This window comes from Microtus ochrogaster, unplaced genomic scaffold (genome assembly GCF_000317375.1).
Source record: "Microtus ochrogaster isolate Prairie Vole_2 unplaced genomic scaffold, MicOch1.0 UNK39, whole genome shotgun sequence".
NCBI classification, from domain to species: Eukaryota; Metazoa; Chordata; class Mammalia; order Rodentia; family Cricetidae; genus Microtus; species Microtus ochrogaster.
In genome coordinates, this window is record NW_004949137.1 from 2934383 (window position 1) to 2956136 (window position 21754).

At 32.7% G+C, this 21754-nt stretch overlaps 1 protein-coding gene across 3 annotated transcripts in view; it reads left to right on the plus strand.

Moving 5' to 3' along the window:
- Cdh7 (cadherin 7) overlaps positions 1-21754 on the plus strand; it is a 162797-nt gene that overhangs the window by 51332 nt on the left and 89711 nt on the right. For all 3 annotated transcript variants that reach the window (XM_005368741.3, XM_026790049.1, XM_026790048.1), the window contains 2 exons: positions 11601-11895; positions 15685-15804. In XM_005368741.3, coding sequence (XP_005368798.1) covers positions 11601-11895; positions 15685-15804 — 415 coding nt within the window. The remainder of the gene's footprint in view (positions 1-11600; positions 11896-15684; positions 15805-21754) is intronic.

The following is a 21754-nucleotide window of genomic DNA, read 5'->3' on the forward strand; positions in this document are numbered from 1 at the left end:
CAACTTAGATAATATTAGTACACTTGATGCTTAGGCCTTAACTCCTTTTATATTTCTTGTTGCATGATAGGAATACAAATTGGTTTAAGTTATTCTACATCTCTTGAGTGATTGTTATTATGTTGCTCAAGTGTTTTATATAGTCCTCTTGAATTTCACTTTTATAGAATTATGGGTAACATACCGGTGTCCTTATATTTGATTCACATTAGAAAATAAGGAACAATGTATCTGATGATTCAATAAATATAGTTGCTAAAAATCAACAGATAACTTACTACATTTTCAAAGTTGAAAAACATTTCATAAATTAGAAAACTAAATATAAATTTGTGAAAAACAGTCTTAATCAAGCAACAGTGTTTATTCATTCTTACTTACCCCATTCCCCTTTCCTTGCATTTATACTGAGATGCATGCAAGCCCCTTGCTTCTAGTTGGTTATAGTGGTGTTCTGCTCCTAGCATTAGAGAATCTCAAATGTTAAGAGACAGAAAAGAAATAGTCAGTCTCTTCAAGGAAACTCAGAAAGCTTAAAAATGTCCCACCATGTCACACCTAATTCCTGATTATGCCCTGGTGGTAGCTAAGTGCTTTTTGTACTCTTTGCCTTCTTTCCATTTCTTTAATAAGTTCATAGCAATTGTTTGTGAAGAATTTTATCCTTAGGGCATAAAACACTGTAGTCAAAATGGTGAGTGTAGAAATTCAGGAAATGAAGATTAGTACATCTGCAGACATGTGGGAAGGGAGAGAACATTTAAAACAGTTTGTCAATTTAGCTCTGTGTGCTGTTTTTTTACAGGATAAAACACCTTTCATGTCTTATATCACTCAAGTTGGACTGTGAGTCTATTCATCCACCTTGCTGTATTTTGGATGAGACAATTAATTATCAGTCTCAGGGAAGACTGTAGCTCCTGAACTTGATTTATTTATTTATTCATTTAGGAAGTTTTAGAGATTTTTAAAGTTACCCCAGAGATTTTTTTAGCTGTTCTTGGTGCGGGACAATTCTATATTCTGTCAATTATATTTTAAATAAATGCTGATTGGCCGGTAGCCAGGCAGGAAGTATAGGCAGGAAAACCAGACAGGAAGTATAGGTGGGGCAATGAGAACAGAAGCTCTTCCTGCAGTAATGTCCAAACACTGAAGAAGCAGGATGTGACCTGCCCCACTGAAAATGGTACTGAGCCATGTGGCTAAAATAGATACAAATAGTGGGTTAATATAAGTTATAAGAGCTAATATGAAGTATGAGCTAATAGGCCAATCAGTTTATAACATATTTAGAACTCTGTGTGATTTTTCTTTGGGACATAATGACTGCGGGAACTGGGCAAAACAGAAACTCCAACAGGCAGGCTCTCATGCTACAGGTTTTTTATTTTTTTATAGTTTTAGCAAATTGTTGACAAAATTCTATATAGATACATTTTTTTTCTTTTGACATTAAGTTAATGAACCTATTTCTCACTATCTTTCAAATCAGCTCCTCAATACAATAGAATTTTTTCATCAGATGTACTGTATCATTCTTTCATTAGGTCATTGGTTAATATCTAATTGCATGTTTAATAGTTTGATTCAGAAAAATGAGACAGTCTGGCCCATAGAGAAATATTCTGCTTGTGTTAGTTTTTTTTTAATGGCCTCACCCTCAAGTGTTGTTTCTGATGAAGGAAGTTGGTTGGTTTATCAAGTCTAGGCAATTTTGCTTCTTTTGTTCAATAAAAGTACCTAAATGAGCTGGGCGATGGTGGCGCACGCCTTTAATCCCAGCACTCGGGAGGCAGAGGCAGGCAGATCTCTGTGAGTTCGAGACCAGCCTGGTCTACAGAGCTAGTTCCAGGACAGGCTCCAAAGCCACAGAGAAACCCTGTCTCAAAAAACCAAAAAAAAAAAAAAAACCTAAATGATATACCCTTAATGAAGTTTGATATAACAATCACATTTGTGAGCATGTGTAAAACAGAAGTTTATAGTGTAGTCCTCTACTATGGGTTACTATCTATCAAGTTTGATATACTGCAGAACTTCCTTAAATTATTGTTAGAATCACAAATTTCTTATCATATCACGTCATTGTAGTTTTATAGTTACTATCAGAAAGAGAAATGACACTTGTAAGCCCCAGCATTGACTTTTGTACAGAAAATGTGTTTTTCTTGAGTTGCTGAGGTAGTCAACGTACAGAGTAGCTTTTCAGGTTCCTCCAAAAATGCATGTTGAGATATTAGTTACATGTGGAGACTGATGGCATGAGAGTGTGTGAATGGAAAAGGAGTAAGTGCAATGCATCAATGCAAGGAGTTGAAAAAGTTAATCAGGACCAAATGACTTTAAAGGTAGTGATTGTTGTCGGTAGTTGTGGAAGTGGTAAGGCTTTTCAAACTTGCTTACTAAAAACAAATTAATAAGCTTAATTATTGAATGATTATTGCACTCACTGCCTACACTCCTATTGGGCTTTTTTCAGTTCTGTCTGCCTATCAACCATTCTTGTTCAGTGTTATAACATGCAAGTCATAGCTGTCTATTTCCAACCACTGACAATATTTGTTATCAGCTGACATATGTTAATCCTTCTGTTTGAATTGAGCTATCCAAGTGTCTTCTAAGATTACACAAGTATTGGTTTCCTTCCCTTGGATTCATATTCTAACATTGTATTTCCACTCCACCATGTGGTAATGCTTCTGTATTTTAATTCACATGGTAAGATATCACAATTTGGAAATTTTCACTTAGTATATTGCAGACCCATTATGGCAATGTCCTCTACAGTGAGTATAGATGTTTGATTTTTTTCCAAAATGTTAAATGAACTTCTGATGAACTCTATTTTCCCTTTTTCTTTATTGTGGCAAATTCGATCAGAGAAATTACGACAAGGAAGAGGGTTTCAGGTTACTATTGGTTTGAGGAATTTAAAAAGATTTTTCAGGTAGAATCCTGCCCACTTCTTGAGACCTTCACTATGATTTCTGAGGAAAAGCCCATTTTGTATAGTTGGTAGTATTTTTTCTTTTTATTTGTTAAAGACACAGAATACAGTTTTTTAATAACACAGAATGACTTTCTAGTAATTCTGAAACATGCCAAAAGTTGAATTACTTATATGAATTAACTCCCAGTGGTTTTTTTTCTCATTGTTGTTTAGGTTTTCTAGGATTGTGAATTGTAGGCTGGTTTTCTTTGCTTTAAACGGCTTATGAGTGAATATGTATGATAATTGTCTTTCTGGGTCTGGGTTACCTCACTCATATGATGCTTTCTAGCTCCATCCCTAATGCTTGTTTCTTATGCTTGTGTAACGACCTTATGGAATATATAACTATAACAATTACTAAGCATTTTTCTTCATTTCTTATCTTTTCTTAGGTAAAGTGATGTAGGCTTCAGATAATTCTTTCAATGGTATTGCTTAACACAATTCCTAAACTACATCTAGTTTAAAAGGTAAAATGAACCATTTTTTTTCCTGAAATAAAAGAGGTCATGTCTTTCAAAAAATCTGTTTTTAACTGCTTCTGGTTTACTCATGGAGCTGATGACTGATCCCTGTGCAGTCCTCCCTGGGATCCCAGAATTGAGTATGTGAAGTATCCCAATCTGCATAAAGTGAGGAGTATGTCTCCACTCCAGTTCATCAAGAAGAAGTAGACTCTGGAAAGATTTTTTTTTTCTGGTGATATAAATGTTTTGGATCTAACCTGGGTATCCAGTAAGAAATACAGTGAGATTGTAAAGTTTTCATCAGGGACAATGCTACTGTGTGAGAAATGGGCTGTTGCTTTCCTTCTGAGCATTGTTTCCTGTTCCCTCATTAAAACACTGTAGCGTGACTATTCAGCTCTGAGCAAGAACACTCTAGGTCCCAGTATACATAATTGTCAAACAAAAGCAAGATCATTTTCTCTAAGAAGCCAGATGATTGTGTTGTAATTTTGGATAATAATTATAAATATGAATAGGCAGCTTTGCTTTGCAGTATTATATTCACAGGCATTATTTCATTTCATCTTCTCTTAATCATTCAAGTCCAAATGATAATTTACAATATGGTCTACAGCAGATGAGTCAACTGAGAATTAAGGATGATGAAGATAATACAATAATGAGCAAACAGGTGTTAGTATCCATACCTGTGACTCCTTGTACTGACCTTAAGGGAACACCATTCCCTTAAGTAAATAACTAAGATTCCAATTTGAACATATACCCTGAATGGATTAGTGCAAAATCCTTGTATATACAATATGATAAACCCAATTTTTCCATTTTTTGTTGGCTAAGATTTAAATGAGGCTTCCTTGGTAGGTTTATCATTGCCTCTGTACTTCCTGAATCACGTCCCTGTTTCTTGCTCTATTATGTATGGTAATTAATAACTAAACTTCTTAAACAGAATATCTTAATCAAAGAAGCTTCACATGCAAATTGTGTTTCATTATCCTGGACCACATGATAATTATAATTTTGGAGTACTTCAATCATAAATAAATAAATCACATGCATGTTCCCATTTTCTTTCTTTCTTTCTTTCTTTCTTTTTTTTTTTTTTGGTTTTTCGAGACGGGGTTTCTCTGTGGTTTTGCAGCCTGTCCTGGAACTAGCTCTGTAGACCAAGCTGGTCTTGAACTCACAGAGATCCGCCTGCCTCCTGAGTGCTGATGTTCCCATTTTCAATATTTCTTCAACAGCTTGATAATTACAAGGCATCTTGTAACTCAGAAAATATTCATTAAATGTCATAATTAAAAAAGAAAATCTGAATATGTACACCACAATAAATTCCTTTCTACTATTGTGAAAATCCACCTTCTCTACTTCTGATATTAACGTTGTAACAATGTAATAAAAGTAACTGGCAGGGCTTTGTACAATCAGAAATATACTATTTTAAACATTAAAAGTCAATAGTCTATGGTAAATAAATCAATGGTAGAACATTAATTTAGATGATTTTGTTAATATTTAATTTAAATAACTCCATATTGTTCAAAAGAGCATATGTCTTTACTTTTTGAAGAACGTTGCACTATAGTTCCATATTGGTCTCAATCAGGCATAATTTTATGAATCTTAGAGGTATGTTCCATTGTCCTCTGATGAAAAGAATTAACATGTTTTATCTCAACATAATTATTCCATTTTCTAAAGCACAAATCCAATAGAATTATAAAATTGCTTTTAATAGTTTATAAGCATTTTTTATCAGTGCAACTTAAAAGAAAAACAACTCTTAAAAATGTAGAATAATGGCTAGTCTTCCCATAAGTAAGTCAGTGTGTGTAGGTGAGTTTATAATTTAATGTCACTTTGAATATCAAAATTGTCATGATAAATATTAATTTATCCAATAGTTCTATTTTGGGTAGATAAATATATTATATAATATGAAATTTATTGTGAATATATTAAGAAGCAAATAAAAATGGTAAACTAATTTGCATTTATGAATTATACTACAGGCAATATTTTAAATAGTACTCTTAACTCCTCAAGGAACTTCAAGCCTCTTTATCTCAGCTTTACATAAGATTGGGCTAAGAGTCATCAATAAAGAAAAACTTTTAAGGAAGATCACAAGTTTACAGTTTAAGAAGAATAAGAAGAAAAGAAAACTTGACCAATATATTGATCTTCTTTTTAACCTCAGTCTTCTTTAAGGAATATTTAGAATTTGCAGTTGATATTTTCAGGAAATCAATTTAACATCCTTGGTGCAGTAATGCTTACCAGGATGTCTCTGGAAAGATATGTCCATACAAAAATCTTACTTTGACTTCACAATCACAAGTTATAAAATAAATAAGGGAAAAAAATGGATGAAAAATATAGATATTCTGTCATCCAAAGACAGCCATTCAAATATTTTAAGCACTTTTGGATTTTATTTGCATTCCCTTGTGCTATTAAAATTAAAATAACAGATAAATTATACAAATACTGTTATTTTACAAAGTGGTTTATGAATTTACCAAGTTTAGTGCTAACATTTTATTTTTTTAACATATGGAGTATATTAACTATCTAGTAAACAGTTATTTTACATTAGCAGAACTACGGAGTTCAGTAAAAATGAGCTTGTATGTAAAAGAATTGGGTGTGAGTTGGTCACAGTTCATTGGAGGGCATTTTCAAAATAGATGGGAAGTACTAGTTATGTTCATGTCACAGGAGCCGTTTTCATCATGCTTTCATGAAAGAGCATACATTGTGTGAGTGAGTAAAAGGTGAAGCTGGGTAGACAGTACAGAGACAGACTGATCCCATATTTAGAAAATGTACAAACACAGTTCTGGGAAAGAATCATTTGGAATGAATACGTGGAAAGAGACAAGTATTTGATGAATTAAGTCAGTACAGCCATGTTCTATTCAATTTAAATTGATCCATCAAAAGTTGTATTCTCAGCAAAGATATTACTCCTTCAAACTGTTAATAGAATATAAATACTTAAACTGAAATTTTGTGGAACAGACAGCCATCATAACAATCACATAGGCAATCTTTGCCAGATTTCTGTGCTTGCCCATCCTTGAAGTCTATAAGAATTAACCTTTCTGGTCAAAGCTGAGGTGAGACCATATAACAGCAGTGAATTTTTGTCCTCATCATCTCAAGTACTATTAATATATATATATATATATATATACATTAATATGTAATGTGATATATTAATAAGTATATATATTTACCAATGGGAATAATATATTAGTACTTTTCTAAGAAAATTTGCTTTTGAGAATTATTTGAGTATAGACAGAGAGATAGTATTGAATGTGTGATAGTACTAAAACATTTGGTGAATGAGTTTATTTATAGTAGAGTAAATAAAATATTAAACATTGAATGAAAATATTGAAATTTACAAACATTTAATTGTTTTTATATGTAACATTACACAGATTGAGCAGGCTGTATTTATATCCTTTTGAAGATACAAACATAAATCTATTCATGCAACAATAATTAATGAAAAAAGATTGCAAATGTGAAAGAGGACAAAAACGAGTTTATGGTAGAGTGGGGGCAAGGAAGGGAAGGAGGAAATGACGTAATTAAACCATAATCTTAACAATTAGGTAACTAATGTTTAAAATACAGAATGGGTGTTTAGAGAAAATGGGCAGAAAAATAGCACATACAATTACTATTAATGAACTCTGAGTCCAATTAATGTTTCTTATATGAACATGTAAGTATAAGTGTATGAAATTTTAAGATATAAAATATGTTAAATTATAATAGGCATTTGCAGAGAAACACATACTTATAAACACATACACACACATACACGCACACACACATACAGAGAGAGAAAGAAAGAGAGAGAGAGAGAGAGAGAGAGAGAGAGAGAGAGAGAGAGAAATACCATGTGTGTATAGATGATTATATAATTTTTTTTCAAATAAAGAATGGCAGAATGGCATTTGCTGGGCTGGATTAGATTAACAGCTAAGAACATTTATTGCTCTTTTTTTTTTTTTTTTTGGTTTTTCGAGACAGGCTTTCTCTGTGGCTTTGGAGCCTGTCCTGGAACTAGCTCTGTAGACCAGGCTGGTCTCGAACTCATAGAGATCCGCCTGCCTCTGCCTCCCGAGTGCTGGGATTAAAGGCGTGCGCCACCACCGCTCGGCTATTGCTTTCACTGAGAACTCAGGTTTGGTTTCAAGTGCAGATATTAGGTGTTGAAAAACTTCCTTTATATACAGCAACTTGGCATGCAAAATATCTTCCTGGTCTCCTCAGGTGTTTACACTCATGAACAGACATACACAACACAGACAGACAGACTGACTGACAGACAGACAGACAGACAGACAGACAGAGACATACACATTAAAAGTAAAAATTTAATAATACTGTTTAATATTTATTTATATAATTTTAATTTTTTATTTATTTTGTATACCAGTCACAATTTCCCCTCCTTCCCCACCTCCTGCTTCCCCCCCTCCTTCTACCAAAACCCCAGTACTATCCTTAGAGAGGGTAAAAACTCCCATGGGGTGTCAGCTATGACTGGAGAATTGAATTGAGGCATGACCAAGACCTTTCCCTGTGCATCAAGGCTGAGTAAGGTGTCTCACACTAGGGAACAGCCTCCAAAAAGAAAGTTCATGCACCAGGGATAAATCCTGGTCCTAATACAAGGGGCCTCACAAACAAATCAAGCCACACAACGGCCACCCACATTCAGAGGGTCTACTTGTGCTCCTTACAGGCTCCTCAGCTGTCAGTCCAGAGTCTAAGAGCTCCCAATAGCTCAGTTTAGGTGTCTCTTTGGGTTCCCAATCATGATCTTGAATCCCTTTGCTCATATAATCCCTACTCCCTGTTTTCGAATGGACTCTAGAAACTTGGCCCAGTGCTTGGCTGCGTGTCTCTAAATCTGCTTCCATTATTTACTGGATTAAGTATTTATGATGACAATTATGGTAGTTGTCAATCTAATTATAGGAGAATGTACAGTATCCACTATTACTAGGAGTATTAGTTGGTGTCATCTTGTGGATTCCTGGCAATTTCCCTAGCAGTAGGTTTCTCCTGAACTTCATAATGGCTTTTTCTATCAAGATTTCTCTTCTGTTGCTCTCCTTCTCTGATTTCAGAAGTCCTTCTCTATTTGTGTTGCTTTTATTTGTTAATAAATAAAGAATCTGTTTTGGCCTGTGATAGGGTAGAGTAGAGCTAGGTGGAAAAACTAAACTGAATGCTGGGAGAAAGAAGGCAGAGTCAGGGAGACACCATGTAACTACCAGAGAAGAAAGATGGTAGCTCCCAACTGGAGGTAGGCTATGAACCTCATGATAAAATATAAAATAATATTGGGTTAATTTAAGATATAAAAACTGAATATTATTTTAATGTATGACTTTGAAACCATGCCACTAAAATAAATAACAGTTGACTGGAATTAGTTGAATGAGTCATATGGATTGGTTCAGAAAGTGTGAATACCGGATGTAACTTACACAAAACTTTATCAGGAAACACAATCTGTATATTGCTAATAGGTCTTATGATTCCCCAAAAGTTCTCTGTTGCTCCACAGCACTTTCATGGCAATTATGAGGAACATATCACATGTGCTGCCCCCAAGAGGCCAAGACGAAGGCAGGGTTAGGAGAGTAGCTGGAACGTGAATTAAGATGTTAGGAGTTACTTAACCACAGTATACTCCATGTGCCTTTGTCTCATAATAAAGTATTTTGATTTGTGCTGCTTCTACATGGTGTTTATTTTTCAAGTCGAAGAAATTACTGTTTTGTGAATCAGGAAATGTTTTCCTGAAGATAAACATAAAGTTTTGAACTTCTGCTGTGGCCAGTGTGCAGGTAAAAGTCAGTTGTACTTCTTGTTCCCAAAATTTCCTCTGTGGTTATTTGGTATGTTCCTCCTGCACAACACAGTAACTCTTACCCAGGATAATAGCTATTACCCAAGGGAAGGATCAATCTGTAAATGATGCAGACTCAATGTTTAGACAAACCACTGAGTTTCTGCATTCTATTGCTTCAAAAATCAGTTTATGCTTTGTCATGCAGGTACTTAGCCTTTCTTTCAGCAGTTTCTTAAACTGTTGATGGTTTTAGTAAAAGACTTCTTGAATATTAAATAAGATATCATGTTAATAAAATTAAGGAAGCAATATTTATGATGATCTAATTTATTAGGCTTATATTTCTTAATTTATATTTCCTTTATTTATATTTATTAATTATATTTATTAAGTTTATATTTCTTAAATTCAGGGAAACATATGTGCACAGTATTGCATATATTATTGCATAAATTACTAATCTGGACATTAATAATTCTCAGAATTTGAGAGAATTAAGAAATTCCACTTTACTCATCAGTTGGTAACATACCTGATTCAAGTATTCACACACTCACAAAAACTTCATATATGTATGTGTGTGTACATATATAGAGATATACATATATGTGTGCATGTGTGCGTGGTGTGTGTGTGTGTGTAAAACCCAAGTCAAAATACCATTTTGTCCTATTTCTTAAGAAACTAAAGAATACATCAAGAATTAAAAAACCTGCAGCAGATTTCAATCACAGCTGTAAGAGTGAGGCAGAATCACTTGCAGAATTGCAGAAGACAGATGTTAGATCCTTCACATCACCAAAGGATGAAATTGCTCTGCCACGATATCTTAAGTGATTTCCCACTTTTCATAGTTTTATCAACTCATCCTTTGAAAATTAGAAAAACAGTTCTATATGGCAACGCAAAGCTTTGTTATTTGGTAAATTGAATTTTTATGTTCATATAAAACAAATTCCAAGATGATAGGAAGTCAAGGCAATGAACAATTGTTGAAATGATGGATTGAGGATCATGTTGCTTGGGTTATGAAGTTCAGGAATATATGTAATTATTTTTGCTTCCAAGGGTTACTCTGTTCAACATTATGTTATGGCATACAACAGGGTCAGATTCAGATATATATTGCAAATCAGAATTTGCTGCCCTGCTGTTGACACTAGGGTTAATCATGTAAATCTAATACAGTTTTTAGTATTTCAGGAACTGCTGAAGTAAAGTCTCAAGTACATATTGATTTAAAATCCCAAGTTTTTTTTTTTTTTTTTTAGGTTTCTGGGTATAGGTGTATTTTGATGTAATATTGATAAGAATTAAATAGTTATAGAAAATACACAAGCCACATATTGCAAATCAAAGGTGTTCAAAAATAAAATTCTGGAATTAGATGAATGAATATTAACTTTGCTGTATATTATTCTTAATAGTAATTTTACCATCTGGTAAAATTAAGAGTTAGGAGCTTAGAGTTTATTATATGAGAGTTTTAATATGTTTTTGTTTTGTATGAGAGGAGAGAGACAGGGAGAGGAACAGAGAAAAATGTAGAGCTCAATAAAAGTCAACAAAAATAAAATAAAATAAAATAAAAATCCCAACTTTCAGAAGCAATAATTTTTCCACTTCAAAATTGAAATACTGAATAAGTTTTGGAAACAGATTTAAAGACTGGGCATTCATCCATGTTGGTTAATCATAGAGTGGACTGTGAATGGGAAGAGGCTGGGGAGGCAGGAGGCAGAATTCCTAAGAAAGAGTTCCATATATACATATGAGTATTTCAGAACCAAATTCAAATATTGTACAGAAAACCTCAGCATGGAAGTCAAATCAAGTATGTAAGCATATGTATGTAATGTTTGCCCACATAGAATATGGCAAATAAACTGAGCTGGTAGTGCTATATATATATATATATGAAGAGAGAGTTTTAAATAGATATATTTACATATTTATATATTTAAATGCATGCCTATTTCCATCTAGATATGTAATATAAAAAATTTCTTAATTTAAGAATAGGTTGGAAATAAGTTTAGAAATGAGACTATTTTTAGAAAGAAAAAATCAGCTTGTTCAAAATACAACATTTTTGCTTCCATACACAATCAGCACTCGACTTGCCTTTCCAAGCAAAATAAAATCTCATGCAGCTGCCTGACATGCGTGACAGACATTTACATATCTCCATATTGCTGACTCTTTTCTAAGTTAATCTCATCTCACGTGAATTTTTCACCAGCTTCACTCTGATGTTGATAAAGGAGATGGTTCCATCAAATACATCTTGTCAGGTGAAGGGGCAAGTTCCATTTTCATTATTGATGAGAACACTGGGGATATTCATGCCACCAAGAGACTGGACCGGGAGGAACAGGCCTATTATACACTCAGAGCCCAAGCATTGGACAGACTCACCAACAAGCCTGTGGAACCGGAATCTGAGTTTGTTATCAAAATTCAGGATATCAATGACAATGAACCCAAATTTCTGGATGGTCCATATACAGCAGGAGTTCCAGAAATGTCTCCTGTGGGTAAGTAAAATGCATGCTCTTTTTGTAATAAATATCTGAAAAATATACTGGTCTGTGTGTAGTGATGCTCAGAATGAAAGGATATGATGACATACTAACAGCCAAGATTCATTCATTCAAATCCTTTTTATCTGCTTGGAAAATTAGGGGATGTTTTATTTTGTTATTTTATATTTTTACATTTTATATTAATGTTATAGTGTTCAATTCGATCAACTCTCTTTGTCTTTAAGAAATGGCTTGTGCATTTTCCTTTCTATCACATAATTATTTGTTTAAAAATATGATTACAATAATGTCTAACAAATTACTTTTAAAAAAATCTCTCGCAGTATGATCTTCCAACTTTCTTCATTATCATTATCTTCTTCTTCTACTACTTCTTCTTCTTCTTGATGTCTCTCTATTTAGTGGCAGATTGTTCTAGAGATTCTAAAAAGAAAACAAACAAACAAGCAAAATAACAAATTAATAAACTCTTTTCTATTAGTTCAATTCCCTTTCTGATGTTACAAGGTTTCTGGTGGCTCCTCAGGGAGTACAGGGTTGCTGCTACATTGCATATATTGAAATATCCAATGCCTAAACCTTTTGTAATCTCTTCACATATAAATTAAATAATGAGTGGTTCTTCATAACAATAAAGCAATAGATAAAAAGAAAATAATAAAAAGCCTCCTTTCTAATGTCTTTAAGCAATTGTCCATTACAAAAAATATGGAAATTATTTATTTTACTTTAAAAATATATAAATTCTCTTTTAAATCTCAGTATTCAGAGTATTTCTCCAACATCATTTTCTTTAGCCAGTATGTAATTTATGTTTATAAATTATTTTTAATAGGACTGTAAAATAGGACAGCAGGTAATATTTGTTGGTTTTGTTTTAATGGAGGAAGCTCATATAAGATAGTATTGGTATTTAAAGCACATAGCCATTTTTAATGCTTTACCTTGTTCTATTCATTCAGTCCTTTGACTGATGCTTTTACAGCGGGGGTGGAGTTGTACAGGTAAGTGTTCCATTTATGGCATCACAATTTAGAACCCAGTCTTTATTAATTATATGGCTATAGCTGCTAGAGAGAATTATCAGGACATGTAGTCATGAGAGGTTCTAAACCAGGAAGCTGGGATTCTAACAATAATATATAGATATGCATTCTGTGACAAAGCCTAGGTATTCCCTTATTCTTAATTCTGGCCATGCATTCAAAGTGCTTCTTGCAGGTGCTGTTTGACAAAAATAACAGTATTAATACAATGAAAAAAAAAAGATTTTGTTGTTGGGTTTTAAGAAGCTAGAAATTTTCTTCCCAATTAATAATATTTGATAAATAAATTTGAAATGTATTTGATTGACCTTCATATTTCTATTTACTAGTATTTGGAATATTTTTCATTGACTAATAAACTTGACATGGAATATGTTAATAATGTTTATGTAAAATTTTATTATGGAGATTACCTAATGCACCACTGTTTTGATTTGGATGATTTTACTCCAATATCAAGAAACATATACATACAAATTATTTTATTATATTGATAGATTTGAATGATTTAAAATGTTTCAGAAAATTATTTTCAAATACTTTTAAAACTTGTTGAATGCTTATTTAAACAACTTGATTAACAAAAATTTCAAACTTTAAACATTGAATATCAATAAAATCTAAAATTTAGTAACATGTATTAAAGCTTACTAAAGTGTTTGCTTCTCATAAAATAGTTATAATTGCATTGATTGATACAGTACATCACCCATAAGCATTCAGTGTCTAACATTATAGCGCTCTTGTTTTTAATTTACACTAGGATATGTTTTTTTTTTTAGGATATGTTTTATAAATGATAATAAGACTGTAGAACAATTTCCAAATTGCTATAGAGCTTAGGAATGGGTGGAAGTTTTTCATTCCATTCAGAGACTACTAGTAAAGTTCAGTCCGTTAAGAGTTTGCTATGAAAGCAGGAGGCTCTGGGCTCAATACCAGGACCTATATTAGAAGCTGTGAATGCAGACTTGTATTCCCAACACTGGGAGGCTGAGAAAGGGAGAGTCCTGGGTTTGCTCACTATTCAGTCTAATCTGCTCAGTGAGGTCCAATCAGGGAGAAACTCTGTCTCAATAATCAAGCTGGATGGTAATTTACTAATGATGCACATGATTGGCCACTGCTTCCACAGTAGTGCATCACCTACACACAGGTAAAAAGCCACCAATACACCCATCCAATCTTCATGCTCATTTAGGAATATGTGTCTATATGCACCTATTCAATAATTTAAATGTGATAATGAACTAAACATTTATTTAACTTTTATATTTGCAAATCTGTAAAATGTAATTCTTAGGTTGATTTAGAAATACACGCCATTCAATATTGGTTCTGCAGGGCATAGTCATTGAAGTTTACCAAAGAATAAACAAAAGTACAAGCAATTTTTATAACTTAACTTCATAATTTTTATTCAGCTATATGGGAGATAGAACTAGTATGGTATATCATAATATGGAAATTGAATAAAATTATGACAAAAATATATTAATGAAATAAGTATTAAGAAAAATGTATACAAAGTATAAAGATGTTAATAGATTTAACGTTCCATATGAATTATTATAAGCAAACTAATAATCAAGCTTGTATTCCAAGTGCAGTGGAAAAACAGAACTTGGAATAAATGTTTTCACTTTGTTTTGTTTTCCCTTTTACTCAACAAATTTTTCCACATAATATATTCTAATTACACTTTTTGCTCTCTAGGCCCTCCCAAATTTTTTTCCCACCTAGATCCACCACCTTTTTGTCTCTTAGAAGAAAAACAAAAACAAAAACAAAATAGGCACTGATATGAGTATAACAAAATATCATTAGGAATTATTTCATTGATTATTGCCCCCCTTTTTGACCAATTGTGCAGGTGGAATGTATGTTTTGAGTTAAGAAAAATAAAAGGGTAGTGAGGTAAAAGATTTGAAAGTAACATTTTTTTTTAAGAGAAAGCAATCAGGCTTTCAGAGGATAATAATAAAATATAATAATATAAAACAAAAACTAACACATTGAAATTGAATGAAACAACCAGAAAGAAAACAGTCCAAAGCATGTAAATGTGTAACCACCTATGTAATTTAGACACTTTGAGACCAGTTTTTATACTGCAGAATGCTGTTTTTACAACACTATTATTTTTCTGCTTTGGAGAGTTTTGGTAAAAAATTTTAATTCAGTATTATAAAATAAATAAATGTAAATAAACAAGCAAAAACTGAGAACACTTATCAAGGAAATAAAGTAATAAAGTAAACACTTAATATACAGTTAAGTGGAACACATACTCACAGCAAAAGTATAGATTTCAGCTTCCCTCTCAGCTGAGTAATGAGCTGATATGGGCATTAGATTTTTTTTTATGACACTGTCTAATGAATGGTCCTTGAGACTGAAAAACAGTACTCTTAGTGAAAATTTCACACCTGAGCATGATGGGTGAGACACCTAATATCCAATTTCATTTGGTTTTGAGATTTTTAATCTAATATTCATCATTCCATAGTGTCTTTACCTACATACTCTCATAACATTTATTTTAAGAATTTTTATTAACATTTTTTACTTGGTTTAACCAAAATATGTGTTAGATTGATATCTCATTTTCCTAGATGATGATAACTTAAAAACTAATAAATAAATGTAGCATAGAATTTGTGACACTTTGTGAGTACTTTAAAGTCCTTATATTTGGGAAATTTAATCCAAAGTGGTTTTGGTTGTTACCTAGGGACTTCAGTGGTACAAGTGACAGCCACAGATGCTGATGATCCTACCTATGGCAATAGTGCTCGGGTGGTCTACAGTATTCTACAAGGACAGCCATACTTTTCAGTGGAACCAAAGACAGGTAAGAAAGAAAATTTGCACTTACTGTAGTTATCATTTACATTCTGACTTGAACATATTACTTATTTTTTATTAACATAATAATATTGAGTAGTTTTTATTTTGTTATTCTCAATTTGCAAAAATTACTAACAATATCAGAGTAGGCAAGAGTTCCCCCTGTTTTATTCTGTTTACCTATATCCATGAAGACACAAAATACAATAATATTGACAATTATTTTAGATGAGACTCCTGACCTTATTACGATATTTTGATTACTTCTTGCATATTTCATTTTTATTTTATTTAATCATTTCATGTAGAAAATTAGAGAATTCATAATTTAAAACAAGCAAACTTTTTTCATGAAGTGCAATATGAAATGGGTATATTTCATACTTCCTGATGTCAATTCATAGGAAAATTTGTAAAATATTAAATTTAAAACAAAATAAGTTTTTTTCATCTTATAATAAATTCTTATAAGTTGCAAGGTTCTATTAATAGAACATTTCTATAGTTGGTGGCTTAGCAGTCTTTTTTTGTAAACAATAATGTGGTTTGAATTGCCTGGCGATGGAGGCTCATACTTTTAATTAAAACAATTGGAGGGCAAAGGTAGCTAAATCTTTGTGAGTTCAAGGCCAACCTGGTCTACAAAGAAGGTTTCATAACAATCAGTGCTACACATAGACACCCTTTCTTGAAAAAAAAAGCTTAGATAGACTGATATATTTGAAGCATTATTTTTGCTACAGAATAATTATATAACAATGTTTTCTTTGTCATTGTGTAGACATACTGGTTTGTCTCAATATTTTAAATGTACCCCTTTGAATATTTTGTACCCAATAAAATACAAAAAAATAAAAATAAAAATTTTCTTTTTAAATTGCAGAATTTCTCAGGTGAATGCATTCCTAACGATATTAGATTACAAAAATGACTCTCGTTGAATATTTTAAAAGCAACGACTATGTTGTTCATATTTTCCAAAGGAGCAATACTATTTCATTATTAAATCAGAGCAAGGGCAAATATTCTGGATGCTTTTTTAAACAATAGTGGTTATGCATAAGAAGTAAGTAAAATCGTATTCAGTCATTAAAAGTTCAATATAATCTGTAATGTATGATTTGGCCCAATGTACATCAAGTCAAATATAAAGTTTGGAAAATACATGGAAATCAAATAGCAAATAAATTATTAAAATTGAGTGAATGTTGAAGTTGAATAAATAAAGTCATTTATCTTATGAAATGTACCATATTAGTGAAAACCTTTAAGTATTTGGTTACAAATTATATACATTTGCATTATGTAACCTGGTCCAAACTGCATATGGTAATACCAAAGGCTACGTACTTCACTCTCAATGCTTGTCTTATGACTTTTAGTCTTGTTGCAGATTGTGGAATTTTCCTCTGACCTATAGATCTGAAATTGCACTAATAAGTTACTTGGCCAGTTGTATGTGTCACAGGATTATATTGTTAGTCTAGAAGAAAGTATAGTTGATTTACATTTAAGGTATAATACATCTTGTTTGGCAGAAGTTGAAGACAATTATTTTTAATATTGTAATTATAGAAACTACTAGGGTATTTCTCTCTACAACCATTAGGTCATACATGTTTTGTGCATCTTGGTTTATTATAATATTCAAACTATTGTAGGAGGAGGGCCTGCTTATTCACAGCTGCCCCACACAGAAATTGTGTTTACTACAACACTGCTTGGCCCATTAGCTCTAACTTCTTATTAGCTAACTCATATTAATTTAACCCATTTCTATTAATCTGTATATCACCATGGGGCTGTGGCTTGCCAAGTAGAATTTCCAATGTCAGTTTCCTGCAGCTCCATGGCTTTTTCCTAACTCTGCCTCCTTTCTTCCAGAATGACATTTAGTTTTTTCCTGCCTACCTAATCAACAGGCCCAGGCAATTTCTTTATTCATTAACCAATGAAAGCAACACATGGACAGGAGGACCTCCCACACCAAACTCTATTTTAAAGAAAAAATAATTGGGGTAATTTTTAATCATTTGGGCCTGGAGAGCAGGAATCACATCTCAATGTCTTTTTTAGAGCAGTTAATACAGTTAGTGTGATGTCTATCTATGAGAAGAATAGTATTGTGTTCCATTTCTATAAGCTTAAGGATTTTGTAGAATGAAATAGAATTTTGACACAAAAGAAGTTGATAACATGCTATATAAAGATTATTAAAAATAGGTCCATGCAATCCTCTTATGTGTGCTGCTTAAAGGTTATTCATCCAATAAGAAAGTAGCTAGGTTAGTATTTCAAAGTACATACTCTATTAGTGTAGTATATGTACCATGTGTGTTCCAAGATGGCAGCCATACTTTCTGCCCTAGTTTCTCTTTCCACAAAACCAGAATGTGTGTGGTAACAAAATAAATATTGACAACTTCCTTAAAAGTGTGATCCATATTTGATTTTGTTTCATATTACAGGACTGGATAAATAATTTGCAGTCTAAAACTAAAGTCGCCCCATTATTTGAAATTGTGAAGGAATTTAGCAGAAATTTAAAATAAGCAAACAGATAATCGCTCTTAACAAGTCTCAAATTAATGAAGCCATCTCTAGGAAAGAGATTCAAAGCTGAAGCTCACTTGGCAATTGTTTTGTTTTGAATGTGTATGATTTTTTTCTATATGCATATCTGTGCACTGTATTAGTGTGTGGTGCAAACAGAGACAGTATGATGCACTAGAACTGGAAGTATAGAGGATTGTGATCCGTCATGCAAGTATTAAGAACAACTTCTGAGTCCTCTCTCCAGTTCCAGTTGATGAGTTCTTTCTTGAACACACTAGTTCTAATCACTTAATACTTGCCATAAATTATATGAGGACTTTCTTTAAAATAATTTTGTTAGAAATTTTATCATAACACCTGAATCATCTACCCCCATATGACGCCCATTACTCTACATCTCTGAAGTGATTTATATGGTGCTTTAGAGACAGGCTTTCTCAGTGTCCTAGACCCCCTTAAGTCATACAGGCTGGTTGGCCAGTTAATTCAAAGACCTGCTTGTTTTCCCAACCTCAATGCACACTACAATTTCTAGTTCTTTCAGTTGGAGTCTTATAATCAAGCTCAGGTGATAATGCTTTCAGGGCCACACTATTTCCATAGCTTTATGTTTATGTTATAAACACCACAGGAATTAGAAACTGATTTTGGCTCAAGAAGTACTGCAATATTGTCCAAGATAGAAGCTGGAATTGCCTTCTCCACAGCTACAAGGTCTTGCAACATGCCACAATTCATGAAGAGAACTCACGCGAGAACTACAGTGGGCAAAGACCATCAAGATCCAACCCCCAGAGAGTAGCTTTCTTAGGCTGGATTCAAGCTTGTAAAGATTTAACAGCTTCCAGAACCAATATGAACAGACAGGGACAAAGTGCTAGAGCACATGTTCCTTCAGGGCATGTTTTACATTCAAATAATCACTTCAGAAAATATGAAGTTAAAATTTATGGAGAAACACAGACTTAAGGAAAAGATTAATATTTATGTATCAAGTATGTAGTAATTATATAACTATATTTCAAATTTCTTTTAGAAATTATTTATGTTCCCATGAATTTTTTAAGGGAAATGGGTAGCATTCTCATACAAAGTCAAGCTTTTGTGTAATCATGGATTTCTGATGATGAGTGCTGATTAATATCAGTAAAAAATGTTTTGAATTTAAGCTTATTTTCCCTTTTGAAATTAATTCATTATCACCATTGTATTAACTTCAATAAGTGATATTTGCTAGAAGCTGAAAGCTTTAAATGCTAGAGTAATTCAATTTCTTTATTTTTTTATTGATTTTTATTGAGTTCTACATTTTTCTCTGCTCCCCTCCCTTTCAACACTCCCCCAAAATCCTCATGCTCACAAATTGCTCAGGAGATCTTGTCTTTTTCTACTTCCCATGCGGATTTCATCTATGTATGTATCTCTTAGTAATTCAGTTTCTAAATTTCTTAGAAATAAAACTTTCAAGGTTGGAAAAACTGAAGACTGCTTTATCAAAGACTTATTTCGTAATGACCCTGTTTCAGAATTATCCAAAGGTCATTGGTTTACCATAGCTTGCATTATTTCTGCAAATCTATGGATAACTCACAATATTAGACCCAATTGCTTCTATTATATAATTTAGTGTATTTATTTTCCTAAGACAGTGTAAGCCTCACATGTAAACACTCCTAAGAGTGCTCTGATCTTTCCCTCTTTGTTTGAATTCTTAATTTATTTCCTAATTAACTCCTTACTCATTGCAGCTTCAGGTATTTGAAATTTATTTTGTTTTCACCAGTTTCTATGTTTCATCACAAACGAGTTGCTGAGTTTATTCAGTTTAGAGAATAGAATCTTTAATAACAAAAGAATGTAAAGAAATATTAGGACTGAGTTTACAGGGGCCACCTTTGCTATCAAATCTGAATAGTTCTGGAGTATTTGTACTCCTCTTATGTAACGTAGCAGCTTAACACATTGTAGAAAAATACATAGTTAGGTCTTGTATAGTGTACTGACTGATTTTCTGTGTCAACTTGACACAAACTAGAATCATCTGAAAGGAAGAAACCTCAGTTGAGGAAATGTCTTGATGATGTCGAGCTGTAAGGCATTTTCTCATTTAGTCATAACTGAGGGAGGGCACAGTCCATTGCGTGTGTTGCCATCGGTGTGCAGGTGGTCCTGGGTTCTATCATAAAATGAACTGAGTTGGACAGGGGAAGCAAGGCAATAAACAGTTCTCCTTTATGGCCACTGTATCAGTTCCTGCCTCCAGAATCCTGTCTTTTTTGAGTTCCTGTCCTGAGTTCCCTTAGTAATGAGCAGCAATGCTAAAGTGTAATCCAAATAAACCCTTCCCTCCCCAACTTGCTTTATGGCTATGATATTTTGTAACGTCAATATAAATTTTAACTAAGAAAGCTAGAATAATTTTGTGTTAGAGATAATTTTTAGGTGCGCACTGTTTCTAAATATCAGGCAACATAATAACCATCTATATAAAAAAGAAGCTTCTGTTGTTATTAAGTAATTTTAACATTTATATGGTATGTTGAGAGAGACTAAATCTGAAGAATGTGTATATATTCTATTTACAGTCATACACACTGTTCTTACTTATGGGTGTATATTCCCATAAAACTATTATCTTTGAAGTACTAACAAGTGAACTGACAAGAAAATGAATTAACAACAAAGTAAAGGAGAAAAATGACATGATTTTTTTAATTTCAATATTTCTACATATATTCCTTGCTAATACTAGTAGCTTTCTTTCAAAGATGATCTATACCTATTTTTTTTAAAGGTTTGCATCAAGTGTCTTTAACTTCAAAGAAATCTAAAGGAAACTGGTATGGCTAACATTTAATTTTAGGTTCTTAGAATTGTCAGAATGACTATATGAAATAAAGGTTGCAAAGATGAGAGGGGAAATGTTAGAGGTTTCCCAAGGCAGTGAGCACAGATTCTTTGTCATTTCTGGTTAGAAGTCTTTTCAATAATCAAGCATCTGAGAAAGCTAGTGTCTCCACACTGAGATTCAAATGTTACTATCAATCTACTCAAAGCATGATTTTAAATGTTGATTTAGTTGTAGAAATATGAATATCAATGAGTTGACCATTCACAGCATAAATATATCTGTGTTCCCTGATAACATATGTTTTCCAAAAGTTAATTCAAAGCAGAGTGTGAAGAAAAATTGCATGCACTAAGCAGTTACTTACACTGTGACTTATTGCAGAAAAAAATCTTACCTGTTACACATGATCACACTACAAAATTAAGCTTCCATGGTAAGAGGATATGTTCTAACAATCTATCATAGTGTGTGACACATTTTAGAAAATCATCGGTGCTTTTCCTCAGACTATAGAATTGTTCAATGAAAGCAGAATATATTTTTGCCT